This window comes from Cyprinodon tularosa, unplaced genomic scaffold, assembly GCF_016077235.1.
Source record: "Cyprinodon tularosa strain WSP-4 unplaced genomic scaffold, ASM1607723v1 ctg41, whole genome shotgun sequence".
Lineage (NCBI taxonomy): Eukaryota > Metazoa > Chordata > Actinopteri > Cyprinodontiformes > Cyprinodontidae > Cyprinodon > Cyprinodon tularosa.
The window spans coordinates 1,510,401-1,522,975 of record NW_024039130.1 but is presented as its reverse complement, the minus strand read 5'-3'; the positions used below and the strand labels follow the sequence as shown (position 1 = coordinate 1,522,975).

General features: G+C 37.2%; 1 protein-coding gene across 2 annotated transcripts; it reads left to right on the top strand.

The window, feature by feature from the left end:
- The first annotated feature begins 4,033 nt into the window (after positions 1-4,033).
- shox2 (short stature homeobox 2) lies at positions 4,034-11,686 on the top strand. Of its 2 annotated transcripts, none has more exons than XM_038298607.1 (5): positions 4,034-4,564; positions 5,907-6,115; positions 8,215-8,272; positions 8,549-8,637; positions 10,349-11,686. In XM_038298607.1, exons 1-5 carry the CDS (start codon positions 4,276-4,278, stop codon positions 10,604-10,606), a joined length of 903 nt encoding a protein of 300 aa, XP_038154535.1. In that variant the 5' UTR covers positions 4,034-4,275; the 3' UTR covers positions 10,607-11,686. The 2 variants fall into 2 exon arrangements, with proteins under 2 accessions (XP_038154535.1, XP_038154534.1); XM_038298606.1 differs by having other exon boundaries at positions 4,037-4,564; positions 10,313-11,686.
- The last annotated feature ends 889 nt before the right edge of the window (positions 11,687-12,575 follow it).

The following is a 12,575-nucleotide window of genomic DNA, read 5'->3' as shown; positions in this document are numbered from 1 at the left end:
TTACATTTCAAAACATACTTTACCTTTATTTAAACATTTGTGGTGTATTTCTAATTTAACCATTTCATAACTAACGAATTAAAAATTTTCCTGATGTTTCCATCATTTGGGATAGCAACATCGACCACTATGGCTGCTTATTATTGATCACAGTATCCCGTTGGTGGGTCACAACCATGCTGTCTGTTTGGATCTGGAATTCCCACAGGATCTTATAGCTCTGTCATTCTCCACTCCTTTTGGAGGTGGCTCATAGTTGTCCCCAGTTTGTATACTGCTCAGATGTTTCTATACCAGGCCCTTGGTGGATTGTTTCTGGGGCCTCTTTGCATAGCCTGCACCTGGGATCTTGCCTGGTATGGTAGACCTCTTTTTCTCAGGTTCTCCAGGCCTGCTCCTCTCCAGCCATTGGAAGCCACTTCATCTATCTGTTGGTGATACATCCCATGTAGGGATTTTCTTCCTCACATGATGGTTCCTCCAGTTCCTTCATTTTCAGCTTCCTCTGTCTAAGACATTAACTAAGTGCTTCATCCATCGGGGCCATCTTCCTAATCAATGTTTCCTAATGCCTGATGTTATACCTTCAGTGGTGGCTCTGATGCTCTCTAGGTATCTGCCTCCTTTATTTGCCCTTAGTGTATAGTCTCTAGATATGGGATTTGGCGTGGAATCCACCATGGATGGTGAATAGCTTTCATGTTTTAACATCAATGGCCTGAATTTCCTCCTTAGCTCAACTTATGATCCCAGCAGGGTATCTGATTACTGACAAGGCATAGCTGTTGATTGCCTGGAACTTGTTCTTACCATTGAGCTTACTTCTTACTCAAAACTGGTTTATTACTTTTATACAAATTACATACACATTTATAATGAATTGACTGATTAAAGGATGGAAAATCTCAGACAGAATGGATCTTTATCTTTTTTTTTAATGATAACAATAAAAAGCTCAACTACTTCCGGGAAGCCAGTCATTTTTCTTGATGGTGGAATGGTTTTATTTAGTTTGTTCTTCCACTTCTCCAGTTTAGGCGATTGTAGAATTAACTTTTTTCTAAAATGTATGCATAAAGCCAGAATGCCCAATAAAACATAAAAAAAGTCATCCCAGTGAAACAGATAGAATCTTTTATCCCTTTTGTAAATATGAATTTTGAAACACATGCTTCATCACTGGCTTTGGTTTGCACAAAAACTACTAATGTAACAGTACAAAAAGAAGTCATGTTAAATTAAACTTTTTTGCAAATTTTAGTTCTCTCTGGGGGGCTCCTGTTATTTTGCAAGCTGTATATACATCTGTTTAGTTCCCTTTTGCTTGTAACTGGATTGCATGTAACCATTTTTTTCTCCACTCTGCTTGTAAATTACTTTTGATTTGATTCACTTCTGTGTGAAATACAATATATTTTACTCAGTGGAAGCCACGTTTAATCGTTTAAATAAGCAGCCATTGTAATAATTTTATTTTCTAAAGTTGATAAAAAGGAAGCCAACTTGTAATATATATATATATATATATATATATATATATATATATATATATATATATATATATATATATATATATATATATATATATATATATATATATATATATAAATAAAAGAAAGAGTAGCCTACTTCTGAAGCCATATTAAAAACAAGTAAAAAACTTTAATAACAAGCCCACCACTTGAAATCAATGCAAGTGCAAAATCTTAAATACATTAAATTGTAAAATCTACTGACCTAAAAACCTAAAAGCTCTATCAATAAATAAATGTCTAAATTAGAATAACTTTACAATAAGACCCCTTGATTTACTTAATGCAATTTTAAATATTCAATTATGTATATCCAATTACGTATATGCAATGGATGTACAATACATCCACGGATGTATTGTACAAAACAAATCTTTTTTTCTAATCACTGCTAGTGAGACCCTTAGAATGGTCTTGGGAGCCACCTGTTGGTGTGGAGGCCTAAAGCAGCCGCTGAGTTTCATGGTCTCCAGGGTGTGCTCTGCAAATTGGATGGCATGCAACTTAATTTAATCAGTTGCCTATGCTTGCAGCTCATAGGTTAATTGTAATGTGAAATAGCTTCAGACGAATACAGTAATCATCCCCAAATATATCTATATAATATAAAGTTTGAAAGAAAATTATAAAGCATTTATTATTTTAGTAATATCTTTTGTTGCAGTTTGTGCTATTTTTTTCCTCCAGTGTGAGACAGCAGCAGTGAATGAAGAACATTTCAAAGAAAAAATATGCACCAGCACTCCGAGCTTCTTGCTTTGTCTTTGATCGGCTCTACCTCCCCAATAACTTAAGAAATGCATATTTATATGAAAAATAATAAAAATAAAAATGTCAGCGGGCATTTCCATGTGCTCATCTGCTCAGATAACAACAACACACAGCCTGAAATGCAAGGTCAGACAGAGCAAGCAGGCAATTTGCAGTAAAGTAGAATAATTAATTACTCGGATGAAGTTTAAAAACACACACCGGAGCTGAAGGTGAAACGACCAATATCATATATCGACTGATGGATCACAGCGCGCGCGGGCTGTAAATAGCTGATGAGAAACAAAGTAATCGGAGTAAATAGATAAAAGAATGTGTTTAACGCTATCTGAATACATCCATGCTTTCAGATGCGGTGGGATTAATAGTAATTAATGCCTACGGTTTGAGCCGAAGCGTCATTAATATTTTATTAGGGGAACTGTGTCCTGTGTGTGTGGAAAATGGGTTTATATACACAGATTCATCCCGACACTTAAAAAAAATGATATTTATATATATGTATATAGATAGATAGATTTATCTAGATTGTGTAAATATATGCTACACTGTAAAAATGATCTAGAAATAAGTGAAAATGTCTTAAATTAAGTGTATTTTTCTCTTAATTTGAGCAAGAAAATAAGATAGTTTGCCAATGGAATTAGTATTTTTATTCTTAAAATAAGTTAATTAGATAATATGCACTTGAAATAAGACAATGCAGTTCTGTTTTCTTATTTTAAGTGTAAATTGTCTCCTTTCATTGGGAAAATCTCTCACTTACTCCCCTCAATTTAAGAAAAATGACTTAATTAGACTTACATTTTTTTGCAGTGTACTACCTTTTGAAACAGTCGTGCTAATTGTTTGTTTATTTTAGCTAAATTTAGCGGTTAATTTTTGCAGGAGGAGGGAATAAATAACAGGGAGCTTGAAACATTAATTAGTGAGCCCAATGGCAACGTAGACTCATCTCACATAGATGCACCAGGCTATAATTAAGCGTTTATCTGCAGTTTAAAATCCTAATGGATTAAAATGGTCCGATGAGGATACATATTAAGCAAGGGAGTTTAATTAATAATGGCAATAATGTAAAATAGCCTTTTTTATTAAAACGCGGTTGAATCATTTTTAATAATAATCATATTAATAGTGATAAAATCAATGTAATATAGCATTGCATTTATGGAAATAAAAGCGCAACAATGGAAAGGCCTCAGGGCCAAAGTTTTAGGAACGCCAAAATGTGTTCACTTGAACTTGGATGAAGCTCCAAACGCATGACGCTTCTCCTTCTGCTTCTCCTCCCAGCTGCTCCGCTTTCACCCTCCGTGTCATTCCTGTGCGTCTTTTTTCCTCCCGATCACGGAGATACAGCCAAAGTGAGCGAGAAGTCATCATTTCATCCATGCGCTTTCCTCTCTGCTTGTCATTTTTCGGATTTTTTTAAGCCACACCCCTGCAGAAAGATAGAGATGGAGAGATGGAGAGAGGGAGAGAGAAAGAGAGAGAGGAGCAACTCCCGGGTGTTTAAAAAACTAACTCAGGACAATAGCGGCGAATGAGCGCGTAATTAAATTAATTACTCCTTCTTGTCAATCTTGGATTAATGGCCAATAGCGGTGGTGCTGCTTAATGTTTTTACTTCTCTCTCTCCTTTCCTCCAATATCTTTGAAGGAGAAGGAGGAGGGAGGGGGGGCTCATCCCGGCATCCTGAGGGGAGGTAATTTGCGCGGATCAAGGGGGCAAGGCGCAGTAAAGTATAAATACTGTGACTTCAATAGAGGATCACCAGCAGGTTCCCCAACTCCGCTATACCAAAGGAGGAGGAATTGGCTGAGAAGATATATTTTTTCCCCACCTTCATCCACAGTTTGGCTTGCATTCACCTATCATTTTCAACGAGCCGCACCATTGATGTCTTAAGCAGCGGAGGGGGAGAGTTTGCGCGTATGTGTGTGCGCGTGAGAGAGAGGGAGTGAGTGTATGGTGTTTTTTCCAAGAGGAGAGGAAGCAGTGATGGAAGAGCTCACCGCTTTCGTATCCAAGTCCTTCGATCAGAAAGTGAAGGAGAAGAAGGAAGTGATAACCTACAGGGAGGTGTTGGAGACCGGGGCGACGCGAGCGGGAAGCAGGGAGTCTTTAACCGCGGAGCCCGGGAGCCGAGAGGAGGCGGCCGCTCTGGCGCGGAACGTGGCGCTTTCTCCGGGCAGGGAGGCAGACATGCTGGGGCCGGAGAGGATCAGGGACGCGGGGAGTCCTAAACACATCGACGGTAAGAGGTCTGAGCTCTAGCTGCTTTATGAGGAGGAGAAATTCATCAGAAAAAAAGGGAAAACAGTAAAGTAAAAACATGTTTAAGTTACTGAGAGATAAACACCATTAAAATTAATATGTACCTTTGCGTATATTTGAAAAAGCACACATTTTTAAGTATTTTTCATAAATGTACATCTCTGTCGCTCATTGATATTATTCTATCTCACTTAAACTGCTCTTAAAACATTTTCTATAAAGCATGTGGATCTTTTTAAAATCTGTTTCCAGATTTATTGTGTTTCATAGGAGCAAATTAGAAATTATACAACAACCCATATACAAACAATGAATAAAAAAATATTATTTCGTTTAAATTTTTAGTATAATAACAAAAAAAGGATTCTACTCCAAATAAATAGATGAGATAAAAGGATAAACTTACTCCTATATTAAATTAAAAATTAAAAACTGGCAGTAATTTCCAATAACGACACAATTTGGCCTTCTTGGTTTCAGGCAATAATTTTAAAGCCACAGAGTGTGAATGGCTTCAATAATCATTTAGCCATACAGTTTCTATCTGTGTGTGGTTCATTTAGGAGCATTATAACCCATGAAAATGTAAACTACTAGAATAAAACCGCATTTCTGTTGGCAAATTGAATAAAAAATATTTTCACTATATATTAGATGTGGATAAGTAACTCTAATTATAAGCTTCACAAAGTGCAGAACTAAACAACCAAAAAAGTACAGAAATAATAAATATATATATATTAAATAAATCAGAGAAAATTAAGGTCATGCACAAAAAAAAGCAAATGTTAAATATATTGAAATATGTTCCAATAACTTTTCCAGATATTTTGATGCGTGTAAATATAGTTGATCGCCTGTGTTTTTGGGACAAAATGCTGGACAAGACATCCTAGAGTTGGAAGGCTTGTAAAAGTGACATCTGCTCGTCATGGGCAGCGTGGTTAAAAGCGGAACCGCGACAAGCATGTATCAGACACCCAACAGTAGGCACGACGTTGCATATTTATAAGCTGTTAATAATTAAAGAGCTTTATGTAGCTCGACAAAACATCCGAGGTCTGATAGCTGTGTGATATCAGAGGGCAAAGCCTTTTCTTCCTTTGCTCTCCTCCTCTACTTTTTTGCAAATTGCATGGGACATCGCGCACTTTTCAGTCCAGGGAAGGTGTCATTTTTGCACAAAAAAAAAAAAAAAAACTTGATCCCATCTGGTGCAGTAAATCCTATGTTTTTAAAAAGATTAAAGAGAAAAGAAAACATCCCTATAGGGGGTGTCCACAGTGCATGATGCTGATCGTGGTTCCCTGCTGTCATCGCAGGCGCCACGGATGTGAAGGAGAGGAAAGAGGACTCCAAACCCATCGAGGATGAAACGCAAACAAAAATCAAGCAGAGGAGAAGTCGGACTAACTTCACGTTGGAGCAACTCAACGAGCTGGAGCGACTCTTTGACGAGACCCACTATCCGGACGCCTTCATGCGGGAGGAGCTGAGCCAGAGGCTGGGACTATCGGAGGCCCGGGTGCAGGTAGGCGCGATTTACAGAAATAAATAAATAAACACATCACTAATAAACACACACACTGAGATCACTAATACGCTACAAAAAAATGTAAATCTACATAAGTCGTTTTTTCTTAAAATAAGTGCATTTCTTCTTGAATTAAGGAGGTAAGTGAGACTCTTTGCCAATGGAAGAAGTCAATTTACATTTAAAATAACAAAAGAACAATTGCAATATCTTATTATAAGTGCATAATATCCAATTATCTTATTTTAAGATTAAGAATACTCATTCCACTGGCAAATCATCTTATTTACCTGCTCAAATTAAGGGTAAATATAGGCCTACTTAATTTAAGACATTTTGCTTATTTCTAGACCGTTTTTGCAGAGTAGGTTCAATTGTAAAAAAATATTGTTAATTTTTTATTGTTATTATCATATACCCGAACTAACAATTATTTACTAACCTAACATAAGGATCATTCTAATTGACTTTTATTTTGTTGAATTTAATTATTAATATGCAGTTGATGCAGGTGCATAAAAACTTTGCATGGCCTTGATTTGTGCCAAATCAGATAAAGCCTTGTAGTTTTTTTGATACATTTTTGCAACAAAATGCAGTTTACTTAATATTTATATTATAAAATACTTTTCTTTAGCTTGTGTGTTATTTGTCTCTATTCTAATCCAAACATTGCGCCAAAAATAATACACATTTTTGCATTCTGGTTTTAAGGTATGTGTTACCAGTCAGTAGATTTTCATAGGGTTGGACCATCTGTGCAGAAACCCAGTATGAGTGGTGGGAGATAGACAACGTGTGTTGGGGGGGATAGAGAGGAGGGGGTCTCAGACATGTGTGAGGCGAACAGGGGGAGAGAATAATCATAAAAGCAGCTCCCTTTTCCTCTGTTTTATATATATATAAAAAAATCATATAAAACGTACATGTATTATATTCTGCATTAAAACTCTTTTAAAGACAAAGTTGTTTTTGGTTCAAACTCCATCCAAACCAGCTTTGTGCATGGCTCCCCAGGCCCTGAACTGGAATCTCCCCAATAAGTCGCATTGTGTTCCGGACAAGGAGCACAGCTCCAGGGATTTGCATACATTATGTATTATTTTCAACCCCAAAATCGAGATCAGCTTTCGCCTCTGTCTCTTTAATCTCCGTCGGAGTATTACATCTTTTTATGCGCACGTATTATTTAGAGTTGGTTTTAAGCACCAATCACACCGGTGCGCTTGGTTTTATAATAGCCATGAATCAGTGCGTCTGATACACTGTGATCAATGAATGAAGCCAGCTGACAGCCTAATCGATATGATATTTCAATCAAGTTTTCACCGTTTGCGGGGCATAATGTTACAGAGACTGTGGGCAGACACGTTGCATTGTGTCCCTCTACAGCCCAGGCTTTATCTGAGCTATTTATGGCGGATTATCATAGTAATAAAGCTTTTAATGCGCGTTCCAAGGCGTTTCGCAGGATTTCTCCGAAGAGAAATGGGAGCTACCACTCTGTCGCTTTTTGTGCACTAAGTGTTATGGCGGTGATTAGACATTTAAGCATGCCTCCAACATGGATTTTCTGCAGATAAGGGTAATTAATTTCAGCGGTCAGAGAAAGAAAGGAGATGGGCGCTCAGATCCCTCTTTGCTCTGATCATCCAAAAAAGCCATGATAGCATTGCTGCAATCCGATATCCGAGAGTCCATTCAACTCTTAGGGGACACTCATCTATAGAAAGATGAAACCAGTGCTGACAAGGTTATTTATTATACCAGAGAAAGTCCTGCTCATTTTCCAACTGGAGTCATTCCATTCTCCTAATGAATTTGACATCAGATTTATCTGTTTGTTTTGTTGTTGTTGTTTTTTTCTTTTTACCTTTCCTTAATCTCAACTCACGCTCTTTTGCATCCCCCCTCCCCCACTTGTTGTAGGCTAAATGTATAATAATTAAAATCTGAGGTTAAGCAGTAGCATTAATATTTCATTGCTCCTGGGGGATATTGTTTTTCTGCGGTTGTTGTCACTTTGAGAGGAATTACACATGGCCTCACAAGCAGCTGCCAATCAGTGGGTCTCTAATTAATTTCTGTCCCTGCAGGTTTGGTTCCAGAACAGAAGAGCGAAATGCAGAAAGCAGGAGAACCAGTTACATAAAGGTACAATCATACATTGAGGCAATCCTCAGTTCAGTGTGATTCAATTCTCCTTGATTTAATTGAATTCTATATTCTATTCTTGCAATGGTTGCTATATATATATATAAAAATCTTTTCCCAGTTAACCCTTTATATTCCTTTACATTTCACTGTTCTTAAGCAATTTCCAGTAGCAATGTTACAAAGTTTTATTTATCTAGTTTAATGGAGGTTATACAGTTTAACTGGAATTCCCTTCTCTTAATTAGGCTATTATCTTTTTATTTTCTGACACAGGAGTCCTAATTGGAGCAGCCAATCAGTTTGAAGCTTGTCGTGTAGCGCCATATGTCAACGTGGGGGCTTTAAGGATGCCATTCCAACAGGCAAGTAACTCAGAAGTTTTCAGTCTAAAGAAATAAAATAACAATAACACGGAGCAGACACTTCCTCTGTCTCTAATCTACCACCCACAATTCATTCACTATGACTGCTGTGTTGGCTCAGGATGTGACCAAGTGTTATATGCAGAGAATCCAGTTCCATGTGTCAGGGTGTGTGTGTGTGGGGGGGGGGTATTGGAGCAAACTAAACTCTTGTTACCTCACTTGTGAGAACACTGTGCCAACACAGCGTAGCTTAATTGGAAAATTCCCTCTCATGTTTTCTGTGTTTTTTTTTTTTGACCATCTCAGGGCTTGTTCTACTGAAGCTAAACAAACATTTATGAAAATCTAAAAAGTGTTATTTATTTGTTTTATTTTTTTTTGCAACCATAATCTATTATTAACAGAACTGGAGTTTACTCTTAGGGACATTTGATTTTATGCAGGTTCATTTATGCAGAGCAATGGACTTCCATTCAAATTCTTTTCTTTATTTCTTGTTTAGATTATAAAATGAATACAACAGTTAAACTCTTTATATGGATCCCATAAAACACTGTTTAAAATGTATAGAAATCCTCAGTAAATTTATAAAACACAAAAGTAGCATTTTAATGCTTCTTTTTTTTTTTTAGAATGAGGGTAACCTAAATTGAAACCCTTCAACAGGTAAATGGGTGAATCTTGAATAGATATGTCTTCATAATAGAAGCTCTTTTTGAAAAATAATTATACACAGATAGCTCTTAATCAAGTTATACCACAAACAAAAATGATCAGGTTGTCAGATTGTTGCTATTTAATGACGTGTCTGTGTTTTAATTTATTCTATAAATATTTTTCTCACATTTCAAACTCAAATTAGCAGCTAATATTTAACATACAGAAAAGGTTATGGAGCCACGGTGATATTTCTGAGCTGTTTGTAGATGGGAATCTGCAAAGAATCTTACTTTATAAACAGCACACTCCAAAAACGAAATCTAGAAATGAGTAAAAATGTCTTAAATTAAGTGTATTTACCCTTGATCTGAGTATGTTAATTAAATAATTTGGCAATGGAATTAGTATTTTTATTATTAAAATAAGATAACTAGATAATATGCACATGAAATTAGACAATGCAATTGTGTTTTCTTATCTTCAATGTAAATTATCTTTGGTAAAAATGTTTCTTTTATCTCCTCAATTCAAGCACAAGTGCACTTATTTTAAGAAAAAAAAATGACTTGTCTAGATTTTGATTTTTTGCAGTGTAGCACCTATGTTTAGAATGTGGAAGATTTATAGAATAACAATGATTTGTAGCCAGAGCTTCCATGCATCTTGGCATCGTATCCATTTTTGTCCCCTCTTTTCATTACTTTCAGGATCAGTTTATCAGCTGAATAGCTCGTCATGAAACAGAATGATGCGACCTTGTGTGAAGCTGGGTCTCAGATTAGAGGAGTTGATTGCTTTCTTTCACCTGTCCTTAACACATGCATTATAGCCTACTACATAGTATTGAAAAAGAGGTGGATACGAAATAGAGATTGCTTCAAGAACTTCCACTAAATTGGAAATGCAATCTAAAATAGCTACAGCATGGTGAAAATGATCCTGAACCCATCCCACTGCAAAGTTAACGCATGTTCTCCCCCTTCTCTCCCCCCTCCATCCGTGCGTCCCGTAGGATAGTCATTGCAACGTGCCGCCCTTCTCCTTTCAGGTGCAGGCGCAACTGCAGCTGGACAGCGCCGTGGCTCACGCGCAGCACCACTTGCACTCTCACCTGGCGGCGCACGCGCCCTACATGATGTTCCCCGCCCCGCCGTTCGGGTTGCCCCTGGCGACGCTCGCGGCAGAGTCGGCCTCTGCCGCCTCAGTAGTGGCCGCCGCAGCCGCGGCAAAGAACACGAGCAAGAACTCCAGCATCGCCGACCTGAGACTGAAGGCCAAAAAACACACGGCGGCGCTGGGGCTGTGACAGCAAGGAGGGGACTGAGGACACACTGAACCAAAACTGCTTCAAAGTGAAGGGGGGAAAGCGTTATCCACGGACGTAATTTATGTTTTCTCAATGGAGGACGACTACAATAATAAGATATAGGCTATTTATGAAAGACAATAAAAAATAAAAAAACTGTGACGTAATAGCCTACACACACGCGCCCTGAGTGGCTCACTGGGTGGACGGCAACACATGGACAGATACCCGGAGGAAGAGGAGGATGCAGCTGGGTTGGCCAATTCTTTGTCAAACAAGGCGAACCATTCTGCGTTTTCCTGTTTAACTATTGTGTTCTTGTTGTTATGATTTCGTTTCGATTCTATATAGAGGCTGGCCTCATAATATTACAGAAAAACCATGCTAAAGCAGTGAGGGTTCTTTGTCAAACAGAAAAAAAGAATAATAATACGGACGATATCTCTCCCTCCACTGTTTTGTCCAGTTTAAACATGCCTCTGCAGTGTTTGCATGAGTTTGTGAGCCCCCCCTTCCACTCCCAGCCCCCCCATCCCCTAGCTGTCCATCCCTCTCTATTGAAAATTTGGCCCCCCTGACCTTTATTGGACCTCCCATGGTTGAAGGTGAAACTGGTAGATTATAAAGAAAGATTAAAGTTCTTTTTACATTTTTTTTAAGAAATCATATTTCGAGCCAATGTCCATATAATTAGCCTAAAAGGTAATTTACATCCCTTTTTTTCTTTTTGTCTAAGCTAGGCAAATCTCATCAACAAATGGCCTCTCTAACACTGACTGTATGCGAACCGGTACGGGCACATGTAAAATATGTTAATACTCAAGAAAAGAAAGAAAGAAAAAAAAAACATAAAAAAACAGGCATTATTTTTTATGATTTTGTGGATTTATGAATGCCTCGTTGGGAACTTGTCCATTTTGTATTACTTTCCCCGTGCATTAAAAACATGTGTTTTCTGTATGTAATTTGAATGTTTTTTAATAGTGAACACGAGCTCACCCAAAAAGCACGGGTTTCTTAAAGGGGGAAAAAGGAATGACATAAAATTATTTTTTGTTCCATCACATGTGAAACGTGAAACCACCTTAACAAAAAAGATGATTTTTTTTTATTTGTTTTAAATAAATTAACAAACGTTTCTTTAATGAGTTGATTTTTTTTTTTTACAAAATCGGTTAAATTTTTATGTCTACTTTATAGTCATTATTATTATTATTATCAGTAAAGGTTTTGAGAGCAATAGATTTTTTATAATTTATAGGTGGAAGTCGTTTGATAACATCAGAGTTGTGACAGGTCCCGTTTAGTCGGGGATGTTACTGTGTGTGCGCGCGCACATTGGTGCGTGCGCGCGAGTTGTGTGCGTTGCACTGCCCTTGCCAAAGCAATGCATTATTCATAGTTTCCTTATAGAGAGGTTTTAGAAGAGAACTGATAATTTCCAGTACGAGTTAACAGGCAGATAAAGGATAGGCTACATCAGGATGAAAGCCGTTCAGTAACAGCTCAAGGATGAAGTTTTGCAGCTTTTTAAATAAATGCTTATGATCGATTCTCTGAATTAGTAATTATTTTAATTTAAAAACAAATGTGTTGTTGCTGGAATTCGAATCCCTCCGGACCGGGGGCCTAATAATTAACTTAAACTAATCTGTTTAATTTTAATTAACCCAATGAACATATAAACGCACAATTAGACACGGAAATTATCTATTTTGTAATATTTTCTGCACAAACATGCTGCGAGTGATTAAAAGATACCCAAAACGTGAAGCAAAAAAGGAGAAAAAAGTATAGTTACATGTTTATTCGGATTTGCTGTTTGCTCATCTCTGCTAAACGTTTTTTTTTTTTTTTTTTTTGCTGTATTGTGACCAAAAGTTTGGCACTATGAATAAAAACATACAGCAAGCGCGCAGCTTAGAACACATAAAAAACAAACAAAAAACAAACAAACAAACAGATTCAT